The sequence below is a fragment of the Mauremys reevesii genome, linkage group 18 (genome assembly GCF_016161935.1).
Source record: "Mauremys reevesii isolate NIE-2019 linkage group 18, ASM1616193v1, whole genome shotgun sequence".
In the NCBI taxonomy this organism is placed as follows: Eukaryota; Metazoa; Chordata; order Testudines; family Geoemydidae; genus Mauremys; species Mauremys reevesii.
In genome coordinates, this window is record NC_052640.1 from 29,161,126 (window position 1) to 29,186,159 (window position 25,034).

General features: G+C 46.8%; 1 protein-coding gene across 4 annotated transcripts in view; it reads right to left on the bottom strand.

Moving 5' to 3' along the window:
- The window catches only part of LOC120386069 (oxysterol-binding protein 2-like), a 354,730-nt gene that overhangs the window by 177,339 nt on the left and 152,357 nt on the right, over positions 1 to 25,034 (bottom strand). Inside the window, exons 1-2 of one of the 4 annotated variants that reach the window (XM_039504884.1) lie at positions 7,323 to 7,457; positions 5,822 to 5,949 (exon numbers count right to left, since the gene is read on the bottom strand). The exons of 2 other annotated variants lie outside the window; for them this stretch is intronic. In XM_039504884.1, the coding sequence (XP_039360818.1) occupies positions 5,822 to 5,918 (97 nt within the window). In that variant the 5' untranslated portion in view covers positions 5,919 to 5,949; positions 7,323 to 7,457. Of the gene's footprint in view, positions 1 to 5,821; positions 5,950 to 7,322; positions 7,458 to 21,089; positions 21,115 to 25,034 lie in introns of those variants that run through there. One more of the 4 variants, XM_039504886.1, reaches the window with a different exon arrangement.

Sequence of the window (25,034 nt, forward strand, 5' to 3'; positions counted from 1 at the left end):
GAACATTATCTGACAAGAGCTGCAGGGAGTTAAAACAGGATTCAATGCATTGCCCGCAGCCGTACTCCTGATGGGGCTCCTTGCACACACTGGGCCAAATTCATCCCTGGCGTAACTCTGATGCCTCCCGGGATTAGAGCCAGGATGAATTTAGGCTATGGCTTGCTAGGAACACAGTGTTTCGATCGCAGGCTTTTCTTGGTAGGGAGATTTCATGTCTAATCATCCATTGGTAGCAAAAGGAGAGACCTGCAGTAAGTGATGAGACTCGATATTCTTCTGGAAAATGCCCCAGTGCTTGTGCTCTTCTAAAACACACTTCCCGCCCCTTTCCCATGCTAATGGAAAATAGTTGGCAATTTATGAGGGACATTTTGGTATTTGTGCTAGTTGCTTCCTAGCTAAACCTCAATAAGGAGAATAAAAGTGCAAACAAGTTGATTCACAGGGAGGTGGAGCCATGATCCAACCTGAGGCTGGGAGGGGGCATAGGACAGAAGGAGGTGGAGCTGCAATCCACAGAGAGGCTGGAAGAGGAGAATAGGATGGGGAGGCGGAGCTGCAATCCACACTGAGGCTGGGAGGCGGGTATAAGAAGGGGAGGCGGAGCTGCAATCCACACTGAGGCTGGGAGGCGGGTATAAGAGGCGGAGGCGGAGCTGCAATCCACACTGAGGCTAGGGAAGTACGACCAAGGGGTAATGCATCAAGACCAAGCACTGTTGTTCAGAGTCAGACTGAGGGATGGGTTAGCACAGCCTCTATCAAACCTGCATTTCTGATTCCCCTGCGTGTGGCTACAGGTGGGGAACGAAGAGTGAGCGTTACTGCATGATGGAAGAATCTACCCCAGGAAGTGGTGGAGACCCCAGAGTAACATTATTGGGAGTCACCGGATGGCCCTACTGCAGACAGTTGTACAAGTTCTTCTTAACTGACCATCGAGGCAGTTAGATCTTGGAAAAATGCTCTGCAGCTGCACAGGCTGAGCTCAGACCCGCTCCTGCTCAGTGAGACTCTCTGTTCTAACTACTCCTCCTTTATTCAGGGGTAAGGGAATCTGGAAGGGAGTGGTAAGGGAGTGATCTACCTGGCACCTTCTCCTGGCTCTGCAAAGCGTAAGAAAGTGTCAGTGGAAGCAGGGTGGGAGTTAGTTTAACCTGAAAACATCTTGCACCTTCTCCCAGTTTCTCACCATGTAATCTGGACTTTTACACATGGGTGGAGTGACAAAGTCAGTCTAGGGGGCTGTATTCAGGGAGTTTACCTTATGCACCCTAAGCCTCATCTCTGAATTTGGCCCATGGTTTCAAAACATTACACACACTCCATGGGTTTTTTAAAGGACAAAACCCTGGGGAATACACTGCAGTAAACCTTCCCCTTTAACACTGATCATTCTGTGGCCATTGAACCAGGGTGGATTTTTTTCAGATGTTACACAGAGGAGAAGAGGAGGCTTCATGTGGTGCCTCTGGAGAGAATTCAAAGCTTGACAGTATAAGAGTGGAGACAACAAGGGTGCAGTCCTCACTGAAGTCAACGGGAGTTCTGCCGAAGAGTTCAGTGGGGCCTGGGTTTCACCTCAAAAGCAAGTGATGTTCAGTTAAGTGAGGTGATCAGCACAGGCGAAACAAAAGCGGTTCACAGCGTGAGGGAGCAATGGCGGTGAGGGCGGCTCATGGGCTACATGTGTTTCGAGGTCTTTCACTGCATGTGAATCCAGAAGTTAACATCTAGATTAAAGCACTGCTGCAAAGAGGGTTATAATTACTGGTAATTTCCCCCAAAGTAAGATAACATGAACTAGTGAAATGTATACCTTCTGTGACTGCGCTAATGCTAATTAAACGCTGCAATTTACTAGCAGTATTGGGCCCTGTTTAATTAGATATAAATGGTGATGCTACAGGCAATAATTAGGGGGCTGTTGAGAGTGGGATGTACCATTTGGTTGGTTGCCAAACGGAATGGCTAAAACCAGCCAATCTGTGCATAAAAACAACAGTATTGAAAGAGGAGAAAGCTCCTATCTCACCACTGACCTACTTCACCTCTAGGCAGCCATTCACTAGGAGCCAAAGCTATAGTTTAGAGGCCAAATAATCCCAACCAGATCAGTTTCGCCAGTAGCAAAAGGGATTTGGACAGTACTTGACTGTTCTACAAGGTATGCAAGCACTGGCGAGCTGCTGGCATGCAGGAGATGGTGGGGTATCCTCTAGCGTAGTTATTGAGCTCAGTTCCACAGTGCAACTGCGCAGGAGTCATCCCGTATTGACACAAATTCCATCACATTGCAAACTGGAAACTTTTGGATGTCGTGTAAGCACAGCTGAAAACCAGAACTGTCCAGCAAGTTTCCAGATCTTTCCAGATGTTCCAGACCCAACAGTGATAGCAGAGGCAGCTGTAAGGCCAACTTAATGTAGCCAATGTACCGACACTGGCTAGGACTATAACAGTGTTTAAAAGCAAACTAGATAAATTCATGGCTATTAGCCAGGATAGGTAAGGAATGGTGTCCCTAGCCTCTGTCTGTCAGAGGGTGGAGATGGATGGCAGGAGAGAGATCACTTGATCATTGCCTGTTAGGTTCACTCCCTCTGGGGCACCTGGCATTGGCCACTGTCGGCAGACAGATACTGGGCTAGATGGACCTTTGGTCTGACCCGGTATGGCTGTTCTTATATTCTTATGTAATCCTGAACTGCTTCTATCCATTGAGAACCAGAGGTGAAGGTTACTGTGGTCTCTGCAGATTTGTATCTGCTTCTTATGATGGAGATTTTTGTCCAGCCCCAACTCAAAGCCATCAACTCTTCCCATTGGTGGTAGAGCCTGACTGACATTAGGGACTAAAGACAAGAATGTCTGAGTCTCGCAATCAATCAGTCAGGTGACTAGACAGCCTGAGCATTGCAAACCCTCCACTATGAAACACAGGATGCTTCACCTACAGAGCCCTTGGCACGACGACAAGCCATGTGTAAGGTGTGCCGTGACTCAGCAGCTAAAACCAACAGTCAGAGTCAGTCTTTTTCTTCAGGAGCATTATAACAAGAAAGGATAGTAAGTCTGCATTAGCAACCGCCTCCGAGCGGGGGGCTCGGAGTGCGGAGCTGGCCTTCCCATTGGCACTCTCTGCGCCAAGCAGCCAAACTGCAGTCCTTCCCATGAGCACCTGGGCAAGGGGCGGGGGAATCTGGGCTGTAATTAACCCCTGTTCACATCAATGGCCCTGCCCTGCATGGTGGAGGGAGGGAGAACTCTAGCATTGAAATGGCAGATTTCCCCTTGCCCTCCACGCCAATGTATTTTAGGTGCCCCGTATGCCTCAGAACAGCCTCCCTGCATCGGCGTGCCAGGCCCCATCCACATTCCACCCAGATCCCTCTGAAATCTCCTCTTGCACCAGGCCGATGAACACAGACCCTGATTCACATCGACCCGGTGCCATCACCGCCCTGTCCGACAGGACACAGCCCAAACCCACTTCACTGGTGCTGTCCTCGAGACTCCCACTACCTGTCCGTGTCTTAGGGCCAGAGTCTGGCCACAGCTACGCTACGGCAGGGCTGCAGGAACGCCATTCAAGTCACTGGTGTTACTCCAGTTTTACCAGGTGTAAAAGAGGTCAGACTATGGCCCTAAGACTGCACACTCCTTGGGGAAGGGACCATGTCAATAACGGTGAGCTGGAGAGAGTGAGGCAGGCTGTTACCCCAGGCTAGTAAATAATGGGAGCGCTTTATCACCCCCCTGGGAAAACAGCCATCTTAGCTGCTCATGGAGCCCTCTCCACTCTCAGCCACTTCTTCCTTCCTGGCTGAAGTATTTTTCAAGGACAGCGTCGGAACTGTTTCAGCCCTGGAGAGCTCACCCATCCCCAACTCAGCCAGGGACACATCAGTACGGCAGCCTGTAATCCCCAGTGACACGGTGGGAGCAGCTGGACACCGGGTGCCATGCAAGGGCCACTGTGGCTGCACAGTCCATGGTACGTGTAAGGTCATTCGGTGACCTCGATGCAGGGTGGCCGCACAGACACTGTGCTGATTCCCCTGCCAGGGACCAGAGAGTTGGATCAGTTTTGCCTTTTCGATAGTTATGCAACAGTTCCTGCTGCGTGCAATTGGATCTGAATCCTTTCCAGCATCATCTGTGTGCTCCCAACACCCGAGTGAAATGGCCCGAGGAGCCAGGACACATCTGCAGCTCTCTGACAGGCTGTCAGGGATGTCACAGCCATGCTTCACTAATGCCTGAAGGTAGCAACCTGAAAAGGAAAAGCTAATTTTTGCTTCTTTATGTTATGAACAACAAAAGCCTGAAAGTGTATCTGTCCATGGGAGGGGGAGGGAATGAAGGAGACGGTGCTGCTTGTGTTTTTATATTATACATTTGTGTTTTTCCTACCCTGATTTTCCTATAAGACTCTACGGTTGACTGGAAAATTAGCAGGGGATGTGCCAGGATGACGGAGGGCAGACCGTATGCCTGCTCCACTAAACCAATCCTGCACTAGCTTAAGGTACCACAGGCACAATTTGCCAGTTGTATAAGTTAGAGCAGCTCCAAGGCTGCTCTAGTTCATGCCAGGATTGTGCTGGTGCAGAAGCAGAGACCCATGATCAGTTTCTTGAGCCTCCTCTAGAGGGAAGAACCAAAACCTTTGCTTTTTACACCTTGTCATGAATAGTTAGTAAAGGGTTAAAACATAGTACCTGGTAGGCACCTGACCTGAGGACCAATCAGGGAAGAGAATTTGAAACTCCTAGGAGGGAACTTTTTCCCTCTGTTTCTGTGTGTGTTGTTCTTAGCCGTTTGGAGTTACAAGAGTCCAGATGCTTTAATCAAGTCTTCTACCAGTTTCCACCTTTCTGAACTAATTTCTTCTAGTCAAGATAGTGAGTATTAGAAAGGTACTTTGTGTCCTCATCTAAAAATCCTATGTTTGCAGTTCTGTGTGTTTGTTATTGATTATTCTTAACTCTGTCTGTATTGTTTGTACTGAGAAGGAGAGAGGATTCTCTCCAGAACTTAGCAAGGTTATACCCTATGAGTGTCCAGCTTGGGCTCATAGAGATTCTGTATTTTTCTTGTTTTTCTTTTAATAAATTCTTTCTATAAAGATTTGATTAAATCCCTCTACTGTGGGTACAGGGGGTGGGGCTAAGAAACTCTCTCTCGGTGGTGAGACGGCTTATCTCCGGGCAGAGAGGGGAGGGGGAAGAAGGGGAGGCTTCTCCCTCTGAGTTGACCTGTGTTGTCCCCAGGGAACCTCTTTGGAAAGAGGAAGGCAGGGGGAATACAGGGGTGTCTCAGCCCACGTAATCGACCGAGTGGTGGCAGCCAGAAAGGGGACCTACCCTAGGATTTTAGGGTGGGGGGATACATGCGGGTCCCCACATTGGAGCCCAACAGTTCCAAGTGGGGGTGAAACCTATGACACACCTTTTTAACTCTCACAGTTGGGAGAAAAGGTCCCCTTGCTGCCTCTTCAAAGGCTGAGAAAACTCCCACTCCGTACGCCTGAGAGATCTGCACACAGAGGAGATCAGAGTTGGCATTCCTGGTATTTCTAAAGTAAGAAACATGCAGAAGGAAGTTTTTGGGTTTTTTTTTAAGCCAGAAAAATTCCCCTTTCAGGCCTTCCTTGACATAAGTGACCAGAACAGGGCACACCCACCTTGCCCCTTTTTCTTTCCTTTGCAGGGGCCTTATGACCGAACACAGGACCAGCCAGCACTGTGTGCTGTGCATTCCTAGGGGTTGATGCACTTCTAGAGTGATGATACTAATAGCTCATCTAACTTACAATGCAGACAGCCCCTTGCGATGTGTGTAGTGTTCAAATATAGCATCGCCGCTGCTAATCTTGGTATCCTGGTATTCACACGTTTCGATGCCTCCATAAGCTGTTCAACTGGGTATTCTTAGACTGAACTGAAATAGAAGGAAACTTAGTGGCCTCAATAACAGGCAAGAAAACTATACTTGGTTGATTACTCCACAGGGATCCGAAGCAGGCTAGGCAATGGAATTCCTTTCCAACTATTAACTGAGAAATGTAGCTGACTGGCTGAGGCTTGTCTACTTTAGGGGTCTGCACCGGTGCCTTGTAGCTGCACAGGTGCAATCCCCCAGGGTAGACGTGCTGCCATGGTGTATCTGCACCAGGACAAAAAAAATCTCTATTTTAAAGGCCAAGGTGGATGGAGCTTTGAGGCTCCCCTCATTCATTCCAACGCTAACTGCAACTCCTGTCTCTAATTATGACCTTGTTGATTGGGAGGGCTACCAACTGGGCTCCGAGGGTTACAAGATGTCCAGTAATCTATGTTGCGGCTTCTGAACCTCTTCAAGCCACCCTTTGTAGGAGCTCCTGATATTGCCTGTAGTCGTCAGGTGGAGATGACAAAGTTGCTCTGGGAACCATAAGAGCTGTCACATCCACTTCAGCTTTGTCTTCCACATATGCCAATGGATCCGGTTGTTTTTCACCAGGTGTTCATCACCCATGGAAAATGGGGTGGGGGGGAGGGAGGAGAAAATACAATGATTGCACACTGGGACTCTGGACATAATACCAGCTCCTTTGGGAGGATTTCCCCAGGGCAGGACAAACTGGCTAAGTACACTAGTACGTAAGAGGAAAAGTGCACGCCAGGTCCCAGAGCTGAGAGGCTTTAGGATGCATCTTTGAAACTTGGCCTATCACGTGGGGTTCAGGTTACATGCATATAAAAAGGGAGGTTGGAATATGCAGAGTGGGGGAGACTGGTCAGAAACAGCAAATCACATCTAATGAGCAAAACTCAGACTTCAGGCATGTGCACCCAGCTTGCAGTGACGTCTTCCCAGGCACCTCTGCAGCATCTGAGGCCTTGTCATCTCCAAGCCTCTCACACATCCGAGAGTGTGTGACCCGCAGCGTTCTGGTCTCTGAACATTTGAGAGCAGTGGTTAACATGGGTCTATGTGTATGCACACAGCAGTGTCACATGGAGCAGTCTGCACAACCTGCACCCCGCTGATGACTGATCACTGGCACTGAGAAATCCCAGGATGCCATTGGAAAGGTTCAGAGCAGAAAGGGTGATACACAGGCCATATGCCCCAGCAGCTCCTCTTCTCACCTTGTCTGCTCTGATAACAGCCAAGGGACAAGCTCTCCGGGCTGAGCCTGACTGAGAGGTGCTGTGAAGATAAGTGGCTAACACCTGCCACCCTGGATGCAAGGCTAGTCAGGCTGTATTTCCAATTAACTCACATCTAAACATCACAATTCTTGCAATTAGCAGAACATGGCACAATACCTGCAATTATCCTCCCCACACACAGGAAATGTCAACCCTTCCCATTAGCCAGGATTGGGGAAACTGAAGTGGAAGGTCAGAGAGAGCGAGAGAGAAACATGCTGATTAACGCAGTGAGAAGTGGCCTGGCACGAGAGAACGGGTGACAAAGAGATCAGAACTCCGAGCTCCTGGTAACATGGGACAGAACAGGCTACATGGAATCTTCCTGAGATGATGTCATGGGAAATGTCTGCCCTGTAGCACCCCCAAGACCTAGCGTGGTGCTGCAGGCACCCCCTGCCTCAGTTTCTGTTCTCTGAGGGCTCCTTAAGAACTCACACAATACAAAGGGGAGTAAGACAAAACTCTCTTGCAGGGGTTCTATTTCATTACATCCAAGTAAACTTGAAATGAAGTCTTCTTCCTTGGCGTACAGGCTGCACTGCCCTCCTCCTTGGGCCCATGGTTCTCGGTCCTGGCCTCTCTGGCCTGCAGCCTCTCCTAGGCTCAGGGGTTGCCCAGTCCTCCTCCTTGGAGCTGTGGACTCCAGGAGCTCCTTTCCCTTAGGAGAACATTTCTCTGTGAGAACCTCCTTGCAACTGAACCCTGATGGCCTTTTATCATGCCTAGGTCCCCTTAAATTACCTTGTCATGGGTAGCCTGGACCCAGACTCCCCTTAAAGGGGCCAGCAATCTTGTGAGAAGATGCCATCCAAGATATGTAAGGTTTCCTCAGCCTTTTGGCAGCCAAAGGGTATAAATGCAATAGCTAGCACTCCTCCGAGCCTCCTTTAACCCCCAAGGACCAAGGGAAGGGGAAGAGCCCTTGTTAACTGGCATCTTTTCCCGTTACAACTTACCAACAAATCAGTCTGTTCTGCAGCTCACCCAGAACACATGGGCACATCCTCTCTGCTCTGACGCTCATCCTGTTTATTCAGCCAAGAGAGACCTTGCTGCTCAGTATGTTCCCAGCCCTTCCCCTGTGTGAGATCAGTATGGTCTGCAAAACTCTTGGCAGATACAGGTCAGCTAGTGCAGAAGGGCCTCAAAGTGTCCATGAAATGAATGGCCTTGTGATAGCTGTTCTGCCAGGAGCAGAGCCAGGAGGGATAGCTCAGGTGGTTTGAGCATTGGCCTGCTAAACCCAGGGTTGTGAGTGCAATCCTTGAGGGGGCCATTTAGGGATCTGGGGCAAAAAATCTGTCTGGGGATTAGAATCCTAGATTATTAGGGTTAGAAGGGACCTCAGAAGGTCATCTTGTCCAAACCCCTGCTCAATGCAGGACCAATCCCCCAATGGCTCCCTCAAGGATTGAACTCACAACCCTGGGTTTAGCAGGCCAATGATCAAACCACTGAGCTATCCCTCCCCCCTAAAGTCCTGCATTGAGCAGGGGGTTGGACTAGATGACCTCCTGAGGTCCCTTCCAACCCTGATAGTTGGATACAGCAAGAATATGTTGCCTCTCCAGATTGCTGCTGCATTTCCATAAGGCACTGTCTCCCGTTTGCCTGACCTGTTGTGGTTCTTCCCCTACACTGCCTTGTGCCACGAGATGCTGTATCACATGCTCCACCTGCCTCCAGCCTTTGTTTCTAACCAAGCATGGCAGAAGCAGGGGAAGGCACTGGTGACGGCCACTCAGTTTTCTGTCTTTGTCATCCACGTCCAGGACTAATCTGTGTCTTCATCATGTCATAGCATTTACATCACTGAGCTGTGACAGTGACATTGCATCGCACCGTGACAGGATGACATTGGGGGAGCCAAGAATGCAACCCCAAGACTTGCAATGCCAGCAGTCTCTGCATGCCAGACTGGGAACAGCCCTGTCAAAAAGGGGATGAGTGGTGACCCCCTACCAACAGCCATGCGCTGGACAACATGTGTGAGCAGCATGGGCTGCACTCAGGATGCTACACTTAGGGGCTGCCTGTGACCCTCTCCGGTCCCCCCCACCCCCAATAGACTGCACTTTGGCCAGTCATGCTTAAAAGAAACTCAGATGCACAAAGCTTCCCCAGCACCAACACGTCTATGCCTTTCAAGAGACTCCGTCCCTGGCTTCTCTGCATCATCTTGTCTCTGTGAGCCTTTCATCACACGGAGCATTTGGCAGAGTTCCCCGTACAGTAGCAAGGGTTCCATGTGAGCCGAGGGTTACAGTGGGACATGGCCATTCAGGCATTTCTTATTGAATAGTTGCAGGCCTGTTAAACCCATGGGACTTGGCAGCACAGAAGAGGCTGCTGCCCCAAGCTGTAGGAATTTACGTGACCTACTTGGGTTTTCTCCTCCCTTTAACTATTTTTCCCATATACCGGGTAGTGCATGGTAATTTCTCATCTCGCAGCTGGGAACAGTAGGCCTGAGTCTCTGCTCACTTACATTGGGTTTTACACTATGGTAGCTCCACTGACTTCAGTGAATTTACTCCCGATTTGTACCAGTGAAAGGGAATGGAGAATGAATCCCAGCCTCTCTACTGCAGCTGAGCCCACATGCTGCAAAAGTATCGAAAAAGGTAGCAGCCCTCCCACAGGACATGTATTTCATACTGTGAAAAAGGAATGGGGCATATTCTCATCAAGCACAAATCCAGGAAGGTCTAAAGAAAAAAGGAAGCAGAGAACAATCCTGAGCAGAACAAGGAATGAGTCTGCTGCTTCCTTTCCTTCTTATAAATGTATCAAGCAGAAGCCTATGGATTCATGTTCTGACGGATAAACCCCCTTGCTGGGGTAGTGAAGGGGTCTGCTGTAGACCAACAAATCAGACAATGGAAAGATGAGCGGCTCCTTAAACATCTCTTTATAATTTGCAGAAAGAAGAGCTGTCGTATCATGGAGGATTTCAACCTGGGGGATACGTGCTGGAAGGCTCAGGCTGCCACTGGTAAAATATTCTTGGAGTTTTAAAAAATTATAACTGAGAACTTTGTAACACAAGAAGTATTATAATCAGCTTGGGGTAATTCTATATTAGACCTCATTCTGATGGATACAGTCACTGAACTGAAAACTGGTGGTTGCCCAAGTGTAAGTGATTGTCATCTAATTTAATGTGCTATGTGCAACCAGACTATTGTCCTGACCAGCAGTATATAGGCTTGGCTTCGCACTTTAAGAGGCCCAATTCCCCCCAAAAATCACAGTTCTGCAATAATGAAATAAGGTTTCTATGGTTAAGGAGTGGAAATGAAAGTAGCAATTAAAAACAAAACCATAATATATAACAAATGAAAAAAAAGGGAAGTTGATAGCAATGAGTACAAACAGGAAATAGATAAGAGAAGTCAAAGGTATCAGTGAAAAACCTATGGACAGTAGAATTAAGGACAACAGGAAGGAATTCTTAAAATAGATCAGTAACAAACAAAATCCTAGCAACAGATTAGGTCCAGTAATGGATAACAATGGTAAAATTGTCAATCAAAATGCAGAAAGGCAGAAGTATTCAGTAAATATTTCTGTTCTGTATTTGGAAAGAGACAGGATGATGATGTATTCACAGTGATAATACAGTGATGTAACAGTAACACAGTGATGATTAAATACCTTCTATTCCATTAGTAACTCGGGAGGATGTTAAACAGCAACTACTGCATTTCTAAATCTGCATGGCCATATATCTTTTACCCAAGAGGATTAAAAAGCTGGCTGAGGAGTTCTCCGAGTCATTAATGTTGATTTTTAACAAAGTTTAGACACTAGGGAAGATTCAGAGGACTGGAAAAAAGTTAATATTTTGCCAATTGGTAAAGAGGGTAAATGAGATGACCCAGGACACTATAGGTTGGTTAGCCTGACATCAATCCTGGGAAAAATCATGAAAGACTAACAGAGGACAAAACCAGTAAAGAATTCAAGGATGGTAGCATGATTAATGCCAGTCAACATGGTTTTATGGAAAATTGATTTTGTCAAACAAATGTGAATCCTTTTTGTGGGACTACAAATGTGGTTGATAAAGAGTAACTGTGTTGACATAATAGACTTGGGCTTTTGAAGGCATTGGACTTAGTGCCGCATGACACTCAGATACAAAATATTTGCACTATACAAAATCAATGTAGCCAATATTAAATGGATTAAAATTGGCTAACCGATGGATCTCAAAAGGTAATTGTAAATTGTCACGCAATGGGGATGTTTCTAGTGGGGTTGGGCAGGGATCAGTCCTTGGTTAAATGCTATTCAATATCTTTATCAATGATCTGAAAGAAAATATAAAATCATTGCTAGAAAAATGTGAAGATGGCACAAAAATAGATGGAGTGGTAACTAATTAAAAGACCAGGTTACAGAGGCTGGCCTATGGCACTTGATACATCTAGGAACAAAGAAAGCAGATCCCTCATACAGGATGGGAGATGGTATCTTGGAATGCAATGACATTGAAAAGATTGGCAGATAACCAACTGATCATGAGCTCCCAATGTGATGCTTTAGCTAAGGCAGGGGGAGGGAGGAGGGAACGGGACATGATCCTTGAATGTGCAAGCAGGGGAATATCAAACAGGAGTAGAAAGGTGGTATTTCTGAATACAGCAGTAGTGAGATCATTGCTGGATACCGTGTCCTGTTCTGGTGTCCACATATTAAAAAAAATTTAATAATTCAGAGAAGAGGCACACGAATAATTGGAGGTCTGGAAAATGTGTGTCTTACAATGAGAGACATAAGAAGCTGAATCTACTTAATTTATCTAAGAGAAAGTAAAGAAGTGATGTTTGAACCTGGTTTTCTATTTCAGGAAGAAATTTCCCCTTGTAGACGGCTCTTTAATCTAGCAGACAAAGGCACAGCGCGATCCAATGCCTGGAAACTAAAGCTAGATAAATTTAGACTAGAAATAAGGCAATTTTTTTCTTTAACGGTGATGGAAACTAACCATTGGAACAACTTACCTGGGGACGTGGTGGATACTCCGTCTCTTGAAGTATTTAAATCAAGCCTGGAGGTCTTTCTAAAAGAGATGCCACAGCCCAAACAGAAGTTATGGGCTTGATGCAGGCATCATTTTGGGGAAATTCTCCAACTTGTGTAAGCAAGACATCAGACGAGATGATCATAATGGCCTCTACTGTGAATCCTTCCCGGGCCAGAAACATCTGAGGCTTGAAGTGATCGTCCAGACAGTAGCTACTGTTTCACACCCTCTTGATGAGCTCCGCTCCCAAAGCCACACTGCACCAGTCTCTCACATCAGATGCCATGTAGAACTGTGCACAAGATTAATAATTAGGAAAAACGTCTGGCCTGCATTATGATGGATCCAAAAATCACAGATCATCAGTGCCACGAGACTGAGCCTAAACAGTTTCTAAGCACTGCACAGTCTAAACCAGGCTCTGTCAACACCTCTTGTCACAGGAGCCACCATGTGACTTTGGCTACCATGTATAATCATGTATCAGTCTATGCTGCTTAGACATGGGTCACTACTTCTGTATGTATTTCACGGTGTAAATACAGGGACAGGCAGTTGTAACGGGAGTTGGTTTATGGATGAGTTTATACAGGAAACTGCACAGATGCTGCTAGCTGGTTTACTTCTGAGCAACTGAAAACTGCGGCCCAGGAGAAGCCCAAATACTAAGGGCAGGTGAAACAGATCGGAACGTCTCCCCACAGTCACAGCGAACCACTCCTGAGGTGGGGAAGGGTTTGAGGAAGGCAGTGGCAGTAGCAGGATGTGTGACAGAGGCTATCTTGGAACAGGAGGAATGGAGATCCTGTGGGAAAGGCTCCCTTGACTCAGCTGGAAGTGGAAGCACCAAGGTACTGAGGGAAGCTTACGCGACCCATGCAGAAGCAGAAGGTACCATAAAGCTCAGTGAGAGCCCCATGAGGTGAGACTTCAGCCTGATTTCCACACCAAACAGTTCTGGATAAAGGCAGAGCAAGCGTCTGGACTTTTGGAAGCCAATCTAGACAGCCGGATCCTTTCTTTGAGCCACCAAGCGAGAGACCCTTTTTCTGACGACAAGGGCTAAGTGTAATCTCATATCAATTTAGTGCAGCATTAATTATACATTATATTTTGTCTGCACCTCAGTTTTAAAACCTCACTTTAGAGTTTTATCATTTGGCCTTAAAAGTCTTTTCTGCCTTAGAATTTGGCACATGGTCTGTCAGCCCAAGAGCACTGACTCGTTAACTAAATCACTAGCATGTAAGCAGCACAGGTGCCTCTGCTGCCATGGGGGAGACCTGGGGTTTTCACACCTATTAAGATCAAATATTAATGAAAGACTCTAAAGTGTCGGATGAGGTCCTGGTCTATGAAGAGGGTGCCTAGGCACTATGAGAATACAAACAATTATAGTTTTATAAGACAGTGGTTAGAACAGCAGACTGAGTCAGGATTCTGGATTCTATCACTGGCTCTGACACTGAATGCACTGTATGACCCAGGGCAAGCCACTTAGTACCTTTAGGTCTCAGTTTCAACTGTAAAATGGGACCAGTGATACTTACCTACCTGTGCCTTTCTATAATGAATTTCATCTAAGGATTTCAAAGGTCTTTACAACAAAGTACTAAGGAATTAATTATAATCATTAAATTAGACTGTTATAAAGACTGGTCACAGCCAGAAAACCGGAGGGGTGCATGACAATTCCTCACCAAAGAGCATGCTCCATTTCATGCAAACTCGGTGCAACTGTTGGGCTCCTGAGAAGGTGCCTATGCAGCACTTTGACTGGGCCAAGTTTTGGTACCCTACTGTAATGAGTAAGAAAGAAATGCATGTAGCTCTCCAGAGAAGAGCCAAAGGCCTGGGCCTTTCTTCTGTTCCTGGGGCTTGATCCACCCTGGTGAAGCCAACGGACAGACCTACATGGAATTGGATTAGACCTTGAATGCACCGATACCGTGTGAACGAGCCCGAGTTCCATCTGGGCTCCTTTCTGAAGGTCTGTACTGGTCTCCTCTTACACACACGAGCAACAAGTTAAATAAACCCTAAAACTGTGTCTTTTATCACCAAACCTTCCATGCTTCATGCAACCTAACTTTACATATAATGGTCAAAAGAAAACTGGAGATATAGGGGGCTGTTTGGGGTTTTTAAAATTCCATTTCTTTTATACTGGCCTGAAAGCCCTGGGGATGAAAATCTGCATCCTCCAATGAACAGGTGTCAATGGCCGCACACTGTCCCCACACCCAGGGCTCCAAAGCCATGAAGTGTTAAGTACAGGGAGCAGTTCTGTAAGGGGAAGAAGCAGATGTGATGAAACACTCACTTTACGGGATACAAAATATAAAGAGAAACTGCAATTGTATTTATTTATTCACAGAAGGTGCTCCAAAGACTTCTGCCGATAGCAACTGATCCCTACAATTGGCCCAAGATCCACTGCTCCCAAAAGAACCCGTTTTAAAGGGAGCACCCTGAGAATTTGGGGGCTGGAGGTAGCAACCCTCCTAGGTCCACCCTGGAGTTGGTCACATTTCTTTTTTTGTCTAAATATTTTTAGGTGGAAAAAAAAGTGGCTTTTTGACCAAAATGAAAATTTCTGCAGAAAATATTCATTTAGGCAGAAATTTTCTCGGTTTTCAACTGAAACCCAACAGTTCCTTGGAAAAACTTTCCAGTTTTCAGTAAAAGTTTTTCAGGTTTTGGTTTCAGTTTTTCAGGGACAGACTGGAAGATGTTTGTGGGAAATTTATACAACGGAAGTTTTTTTTTTTTAATTTTTGACAAAAAATATTTGGCTTTTTTCTCCGAGTTCTAGTCCAGCTATTGCTCGCCCCAGGAGAGTTGGCACCAGGGTGGCGTTGATGGGAACATTTTGGGGGGTGAAAAAGTAAACATCTTTGCCGAGATGAGGCTTTTGGCTCAACTGTTCCCTCCCAGACAGAAATTGGAAGGGCTCCTTCCATGCAGGTATCTCCCCCTGCCTGTGATAAAAGAGCAGGGGGTTCAACACCCACAGCAACATGGCCTTGTCCTGGAGAAGGCTCTCCTGAGGGCTGGAGAAGCACATGTGGGAAGGGAGGGAGCTGGGAAGACTGATGCATTCTGCACCTCACCCACAGCCCCAGGACAATCTCTTCAGAAGGTAACAGCCTGGGACTATAGCCCCTCTCCCACGGAGCCCTCTCTGTGCTGTAGAACCCATTAGGGGGTGCTGGGGCAGCAGCCAGCTAGTGGAGCCCTGTCACCACAGCTCTGGCATGCAGTCATGCTGCTAGGGTAGTGATGGAGAGCCACTGGGGCCCAGGTCCTCCAGGGGAATTTGAGACCACCGGATTCTGTGAACCCAAGAGCAAACACCCCAACCTCACCCCAGTGGAACAGTCTTGGGAAACGCCTTCCCAATCCAGTATTATTTAAGACACAGCTGGGTTTCAGTAAATATCCTACCATTCCAGTAACACAGTCGCAGCTTGTACTTCCAACAACCCCATCACCCTGAGATAGCGAGTGAGAGGGAGACAAAGAAGTCATTTGGGATCGGCCAGGCATACCACACATAATGGTCTGACATAGGAAAACGTCTATAGTAATGTGACTGCCCTGGATTCTGCCAAAAGCATTCTTTTTCCATCAGAGGACAGACACACTCATCCAGGACAGTGATCACTATCTTAAATTGCCAGGTGAAATACCATCACAATCCTACTGAAAGCTACTCTACCGTTACAATCTGCCAAGGAGACTCCATAGACACACCAGAACGTATTACTAGCTGAAGTATTTAATGCAGAAACCCATTATTCACCGGAACACATGAAAGGAAAGTGTCATCCCCCTTGATTCAGGGTTTATGTTCCAACAAGGCAATGTGTTGTACGCAGTTACTGTAAGAAGATTTTCTTAACCAGTCTAAGCCCAGTGGGATCAGGCAAGAGATTGTCTGTCCTGCTGTATGGAAAAGGCTAGCGACAAGGCTAGGACAGGTCATAATGAAGGCTGGCTAGGACTTTTGATACACACACACACACACACAATATTTAAATGTGTGTATAGTCACACACACACACCGGGTGCGGGAGTACGCGCCTATATTCCCAGCTGAGGCTGACGGATCGCTCAGGGGGTCTGGGCTGTGGTGCACTGTGCCGATCGGGTGTCTGGTGCCACTGACAGCCTGGCCAGTGGATGGCTGAAGGACTGGCTAGAACAACACAAATGACGTGTTGTGATTGGCGCTCTCTCTGTGAGGGCTGATGGACCGATCGCTCAAGGTGATATACACACACACACATATATAAATAATATATATATAACATTTTACATATATACAATTAAATCCCTGTGTGCACTGCATTGCATGCTGGGAATGACTCTTGCAGCAAGGCTCTGTGGCTGCTGTCCCCCGCCAATGCTGAAATCCATATTTCATTGTATTTGTAATAGGTAGGAGAAGATGGATGGATGGATGGATGGACATTTCCGCAGCAGGGTGGGAGTCACAGGGAAACAGCACAAAGGCAAACCCTGAGGCTATTTTACTTTAATTTATACATTACAGAAAGGTCCTCGTATGCAGTGTCGGTGCAGCTGTGTTGGTCCCAGGATATCAGGGCAGGTCTACACACAAAATGCTGCAGCTGCACCATTTGCAGTGCTTCCATGAAGACACTACCTACGCCTAAGGGATGGCTTCCCCCGTCGGAGTAGTTAACCCACCTCCCCGAGAGACAGTAGCTATGTCCACAGGAGAATTCTCCGGTGTCCGGTCGACTTAGCGCTGTCTACAGATGAGGTTAGGTTGATATAAGTAGATCCTGCAAATCCGCAGATATCAGCAGACCATTTCTGCGGCTCGCATGCGGATACAAGTTTTGTATCTGCATAGGGCTCTAGAAATAACAATGTCGCTCAGGGGAGTGGGTTTTCCCACCCCTGAGCGATGCAGTTAGACTGATGTATGTTTCTAGTCCAGACCTGGCCTTAGAGAAACAATATCTTGGATTGGACCAACTCCTGTTGGTGAGAGAGATGAGCTTTCGAGCTCACACAGAGCTTTTCTCCAGGTCTGGGAAAGGTGCTCTGAGTGAGTGTCACAGCTAAATACAGGGTGGATCAGACTGTTTAGCATAAGCAGGTAACACATATTAAAGGACCATTCAAGGTGAGTGGCCTGTTAACACCCCTCCAGTCACTGAGGGGGGGGGAGGGAGAAGGTGGGGAAGGCAGCTGGGGCTGCTATTGGTTACACTTTGTTGTAATAAGCCATAAATCCAGTGCCTCTATTTAGCCCATGATGTTAAGTGTCTAGCAAAGTCATGAATTTAGGCTCCCAGACGCCATTTTTGGAACGTGCTGTGCAGGTTTCCTTTGCGAATGAGGACTGAGAGCTCAGATATGGAGGGATCACTTTGTGAAGAGTGGGGCTTGTGTACACCCTCACGTCAGCTGTGCCACTTCAGCATGGACACTATCTCTGCTGACGGGCGGGGTTCTCCCGCTGGCATAGGGAATCCACCTCCCCAAGAGGCGGTCGCTAGGTCAATGGGAGAATTCTTCTGTCAGCCTAGGTCTGTCTACACCAGCGGTTAGGTCGGCTTAACACCACCACCCAGGGAGTGGGTTTTTCACAGCCCAACCAACACTGTTAAAATGACCTAATTTTTCTAATGTAGCCAGGCCTGTGGGTGAACACTTTCCACAAAATGATCCCTCTATATCTGATCTCTCAGCCTCCGTTTCAAAGGAAACCTGCGCAGCATCTTCCAGAGATGAGCCTGAGAGCTTAAATTCATAACTCTGCTAGACGCTAAAAATAATGGACTGAACAGACACTGGATCTGTGGCTCATTACAATAATTTGCAACCCAGTAATCACCTTCCCCCCACCTCTTCCTTTCCCCTCTGTGACTGGAGGGGTGTTAAGGGACCACTTCACCTTGAACGGTCCCTTGAAATATATGTTCTATACTTATGCTAAATAACCTGTTCCACCCTGTATTTAGCTGTGACACTGAATACATTTCCCAGCCCTGGAGAAGAGCTCTGTGTAAGTTAGATAGCTCGTCTCTCTCACCAACAGAAGTTGGCCCAATACAAAAAATGTCCTTGGCGTTCTCTTTAATGTGGCTGTGCATTTTTCTCCCACTCATGCGCCACAGGAATCAGATGGTTTTCCTGTTTAAATGTGGAGTTGATTCTATTTGTGTGTGTGTGTGTGTGTGTGTGTGTGTGTGTGTGTTACATAACACACAACAGCTTGTGTGTGCGTGAACGCCTCTTTATGTACATATATCATTATATAACACAACTATAAAAATAGTGCAGAGCCACACAAAAGAAAAATATAAAAAATAGGACAACCTGATGCTGGGAATGAGCATCTCCTTTGTCACGTCAGTATTTCACTGTAACATCCCGTCGTGCATAACATTTGATTTTACACAATCTAATTACACCTTCAAGCCCATGCAGCATCACATTTCACTTCCTCTACCTTTATCAAAAGGGAAATTAAAGAAACTATTTAACTTAATGCAAAGTTATACTTGAGATTTTACAGAGTGGGAGGAACTGTTTCTGTGTGCTGCACTGTAGCTGTGAAATGGATTTGGTGGACTTAGTTCAGTTCCCAGGGGACAAATTTTCATGCTACTAAAAACAGCCTCAGAGTTTGCACTCTGAAAGGAAATGCTGAATTTAACACTCTCACAGCTGTCAGTGTTTGGGGTTTTTTTAAATCAGAAAGGTAAACCTTAAAATTGGGATTTTCAAATCTGGGATTTTCGAAGGAGAAATGGAAATCAGAGGCTAAACTCCCACTGAATTTCAATGGGATTTTGGTGCCTAACCTCCGATAACTCCAGGCTCAATCAAAATGCTAACAACTAAAACTGACCACAACACAATCTGTCTGTCCAACGTGTAACAGAATGAGACCCCAATTCCACTGGGACCATTTGGCATCACTGCAATGCAAATAATAACTAATAAAACCAGCTGTTAGTGCCACAGCCACTGCACCAGAGAAGTCTTTCTCAAAAGCCCACCAGGAAGGTCGCCCTTTCATTGGAGATGCACATTCAGAGAACTATATTTTTCTTACAAGCTCATGATTGGCAGGTTTTCTAACTGGGCCCTTGGTTGGTAGCAACTAGCAAGCCAACCCATGAAAAAAAAACCTGATTGGGTTGAAAGTGGCTGTGAATATAATTTCCCTAAATGGTACCTGTAAATGTGACTGTGCTCAGTTGGAAGGCAGCTACTTACAGTTTAAACATAAGTCAGTGAACCACTGCAAAGCCCCGAGAGACAGGATTCTCCAGCGTGCCTTTCCCACTGTAACCACCCTAAGCCATAGGCATGGAGTTGTATGTATTATCTAAGGCTCCAACCTTGCAAATTGTTCTGCTTTGACAGACTGCTGTGCCCACCAGGAGCTTTGCTCCAGTCAAAAGGGCTGTGTAGGATCCCAGAGAAAACCAAACAACTCTAAATAAAACAAACAACAGACCGAACTTCGAGCAGTTGCCACTGCCTCCAACATCTGAATACAACACCGAGTGCGGTCCTCAGGACCTGACCCAGAAATAACAACAAAATCCTTCCTAAGTGCGGCAAGGGAGAGTTTCAGCCCCAAACTGGTGCTGATCAGCACATTGCTTCATAGAATCAGTAACTGTATAAACCAGATAAACCAGAGTTCTCGGTGAATTCTTGCTGAGCATTTAGAAAGCCATTACTGCAGTAGGTTCAGCCTGCCTTAAAGAGCAGGTGCCTAGAATTCAGGAGCTTTTCATACAGTCTGCCAGCAATCAGTTCTCTTCATTATTCAGAGAGAAGGGTTTCTGGAGGAACATTTCTGAACCTCACAGGAAGTGAACTGCATGAACTGACAAGGCAAGTTACCCTGCAAAAAAGTGAAACCTCCATATTTGATCTCACTGCAATTTCAATTACAACGAAAACCAACTGTTTTTACAAGTCAATACGCAGAAGCTCGTCTCTCACAGCAGCTAATTTACCCACAATGAACAAACACCCCAAATAACTATTTCCTATTATTAAAAATACTCACAATGCTAAAGAATAAAAAATAATGGAGTTTAACCCCTTCAGCACTAGAACCAGATAGAAACACAGGGTGCCTGGGGGGATCTCTATGACCTTCCTGACTTAACACAACTCATCCAAGTGAAAGTGCCATGCACTGGATAAAGCTGAAAACAGAGATGAGAATGGATGCAGCACGCAGTTCCCAATTGCCCCTTTTAGGCAATTTACAAGCCAGCTCTCTGCTCCGAGAGAACATGCAGTACCACCATGCAGCGCGGAAGATGGGTTAAGATCGGTTGCTTTCCCACACTTTTCTCTCTGACTTATTACATTTCTGTTTCTGTATGAAGTTAAATACAAAGACATCTCAGGAAGACCCCTGTCTAGCTGCTACAAACCCTCCATCACACCAAAACACACTGCAAGCCACTCCAAACACAGAAACCGTGGTGCGTGACATTTTAAAAATCCATGCCTTCTGCTGATGGAATGCACACTGGACTGAATTGATCATGCAGTAAAAACACCAGCAATAGAACAAGGGCTGATTAGATGAACAGAGGGCCTCCATGAGGAAGCCGGGAAGGCCACTAACCCTTCTTAAATTTATTCAGACAGCCGGAGTTGCAGAAGGAACGAACGGATCCTGTCTCCCAGCAGCCCCTACCCTTCATCCCCACAGCTGGAAGGATCACTCTCGCGGATGCTAGGCTCTACATTACTATTAGCCAGCCTTGGGATGGATAAAAAATGTCCTTATTCAGCAATCAGCTTGGATGCTGCATCGCTGCACTTACAGTTCCACATTTCACATGATAAATTCTCGCCCCATGCTGCTACCAGTGCACTACACCATGGAACTCACAGCAACCATCAAACCACCTTATAACCAGAATGCACCACTGCTTACTTCAATGCATAAGGCAATGCTTAACTCCGTCAGTGCTGGACAGATGGAGCATCTGTCAGGGAGCAAGGAAAAAACAACCCTGGGCACGACCCCGTGGATGGTTTTGCTGAAGCTGTCTCTAATGCAATGCAGAACATGCTTTAGGACATTCGTCCTGAGAACTGAATGTGAAGGGATAACACTTCTGGGAGGATAAGATTATTTGGAAACAGGCTTGCCCCTTTAAATACTGCTGCAAGTTATTTTAGGACACTTTTTAAGGAACTTGAATAAGGCAACACTTTAAATCAGCCCAACAGCTTAGCCAGGAAACCCCAAGCATTTCTATTAACAATCACACGCCCCCATGATTTATCACCCCTGTATTTTATGTGACATTTGGATTTTCCCGAGCCTTAACGTTTTCTCGGTTGGGGGCGGGGGAAGGGGTTGGGAAGAACTGACAGGGCTAGGAGGAAATGCTGCATAAATCACAACTCTGCACTGTTAGCTGCTGCGGCAAGCTCATTACTGTAGGCCAGTCAGCAAACTGAACAGCTGGCTGGTGAGCAATGATTTAGGGAACCGGAGATGGAACTGCTGGCCAATATTTACAAGGATTATGATGTTACTCTTGCTATTCTTTGCCATTTTCAGCGAGATTTCCAAGGTTTCAGAACAACGAAGCAAAGATCCGAATTTCATCTTTTAAATTGCATCTTCCTGAGATTACAGACATCTAGAGTATATACATTTTTCAAGATATCCTAGATGGAAACTGAATGCAGCTCTAGATGGTGTAAAAAACACCTTACCTGTTCGCTTTTATTTTTTGGCAAAAACAAATGGCAGTTTTTGCAGGTGCAAAACTAATTTCCTATGAACAGCGATTTCGATGGGAAAAAACCTATTGAAAAATTCTCTATTTTGTTCTCTACTGCAACAAAATTTCACAATGAGATTCTACCCAAAATCACAGCCCCGAACCTGCCACTGGATTTGCTCACTAGCTGGGAACCAGGGTCCATGTTGGCATATCAGCGATTAGGCTTGTGGCCCAAATGTGTAAAGCACACATGGCACAAGCTAGCATTCTTGCACAACTGTTATTATGAATGATGTGATTTACTGCAGGTGCTCAGCCTTTCTGAAAATCAGCCCATTTATTCAGCTGCTTAAATATGGATTTAGTGCCAGCTTTAGGCAGCTCAGTGTGAAATGTCTGGCCTACCTACTCAATTCCTTTTCCTTTGCTCCAGCTAATTACGTTCTTGATATTTCTTTACAAGCCCTATGTTAGGGTGTCAGTCTGATCTGAGTGGTGCAGTTCTTGTGCTGGCCCTATGCACGGGGTGAAGTTCACCCTGAGTGTGGAATGGCAGCTCATTCTTTGGGGAAGCAAATCTCAACACGCTCCCCACGGACTAGCCTTGGGGATAGCCCACGAGGAGACCTTCACAGATCTTCTTCTCACTGGTATTGCTGCAGGAAGGTTTGTCTGGCCCTACATGAGGATGACTAGCAGTAGTAAGGTGCCAACACTGACTGTGGTGCTATAGGGAATTCCTGGAGCAGAAGCTCTACCTGCCCAGTCTGCTACCGTTTTCCTACCCTTTAGCATATGGCTGTGTCCTTCTCTCACAGTCCAAATGGCTGTTCTGGGCCCAGGGCTTCACCATATCTACAGGAATCAAAAATCTCCCTTTTTACACCTCGGACAGGTGACAATCACCAGGTTTTCTGAGACTGAATTCAATGAGGCAACCCAAGTGCCCTCCATTTTCACTGCTGTGTTATCCCGCTCCTGCCCTGCCACAAGAGGGAAAAGAGAGAGAGACATTTAACTGGATTATTATTGCTGGTTTGTGGTGCTAGTGCTTTCCAAGCATTCGGGGATGGTGCTTGCCCCAAGGAGCTCACAGTCTCAAGACAGAGAGGCAGACAAGCAGACAGACATCAGGCGAAGGGAATTCTTGTACTAATCAACACAATTCACTATAGGCAGCCAGCATGGCAGATGTGGTTCCTGCAGGCAGCTCCGCATGCACACTGCCATGTAAGTGCGGGTTGGTTTTCCCCACTAACATCAGTCCAGGAAAAGGTTGAGAGCAAGCTCAGTTGTGACCTCCTCAGTGACAGTAGCACACACGAGGCTCACAAACTGCCTCCACGTGACACCGTGTATCGGGAACCTAGCCCGTTCCAAAAAATGAGCTAACAGTCGTTTCTGATACTAGCCCTGACCCAGTTGCAGCTGCCACATTTTGTGGGTTTTCTCTTGCAAATATGGGCAGGCATGAGCAATATCAAGGTACCTGCATGTGGCTCGTAGGAGCAGGCCTATATTTTCCTATTTTAACAAAGCTGTGTGAAAGACCCATTCAGGGCCGATGGGGGGGGGGGGGGAAAGCCGGTACAAATTACCGGGGCCCCGCGGTCCGGAAGGGGGCCCGGGGCCCAGCTTCCCCGGCCCTGTTTAGCCGGTCTGCCCTTGCTGGGGGGCCTGAAATTTTTTTTTCCACCAGGGCCCGAACCCGCTCTCAGTGGCCCTGGACCCATCAAAACAAAAAGGGACCATCGGGGGGGGAGGGGACGACGGAAACTGACTATACACAAAGAGCTGTCCAGTGCACTAAGCAAGAAAAATGGCGAAGTAGAGAATTATTTGTCCCTCTGATCTCTGTCAGATCCAGTAATCGTAGGGGTGACTTGTAACAACAGAAGGCAAAATAACTTCAGAGAGAAGTGGGATTTTTAATTTGTTGGTTCCCTTGAACACGTATTTTGGTTTGGACTCTGGATATAATTCACTCTGTCATAAACAGAGATTTTAGCGGCACAACGTATATAGCAGGCTTTGAAGTGAGGATCCCCCTGTTCAGATGAACGTTATGGGAGGAAAACGTTCTGGTTTTGTTTCTCCAAATGTTCATGGCAAACTAGAACCTTAGGATGTGTATTTCCTGGGGGAAACATCTGAATGGATCTTTAGTGCGTTTTGTGAAGGTTGTTGGCTTGTTTGTTGAGCACTGTGACATTTTGAGCATTCTGCCACATTTTGCTTCATCTGCCCCCCGCTGATGAAATTTCCGAAATGTGGCAAGCACGTGGTTTATCAGGAACGAGGTTTGCTGTTATGCAGCGGAGGGGGACTGGGTGGGCAGGAGCGAATGCAAACCACCAGCTGAGCCAGCAGGGAAGACAGTAAAGAATCAGGGAAGACTGGCAGAAGTGGCAAAGGCGGAGCGAAGGATGATGAGCAGCAGTGCCTAGGAAGGGGAACCCACCTCCCCTGGAGCTCCTAATCACACACGGAGTCTTTCTTCTTTCCTGTGAATTTGGTGCTGCCTGCACTAGATAAAGCCCAGCACTTCAAGCCTGACCTACATCATCCCAACTCAGCAGAGATCACTCATGCCAAACATCTGGTGATCTGCACAAAGACTCACAGTGGGCAGAGACCAGGCAAACTCACCTTCTCCTGTGCCCATGACTTGGGATTTGAATCCCAGCTCTGGCGTGCAGCCGACTGTCCTGGCTACCCTCCACACACCACCAAGGAAGTGAGGGTTCTCCAGGCTGGGCCAGTGACCAGGGCACTGTTCTGGCAGTCAGGAGACCTGGGGTCTGACTACTGATGACCTGCTGTGTAACTCTGGCAAGTCCCTTTGCCTCCCTGGGCTCCAGTTTGTCCTTTGGAAAGTCCTGTGAGAACCAAGGATGAGAAGTGCTTATAACAGCTAAGCATTACTGCAGGCAAAAAGGAAGGAGGCACTACCAAGAATTCCACAGAGACAGGAAAACAAGGAGCGGCTGCTCCCAAAGCCAACAGCTCTGGGAACCCAAATTAGCA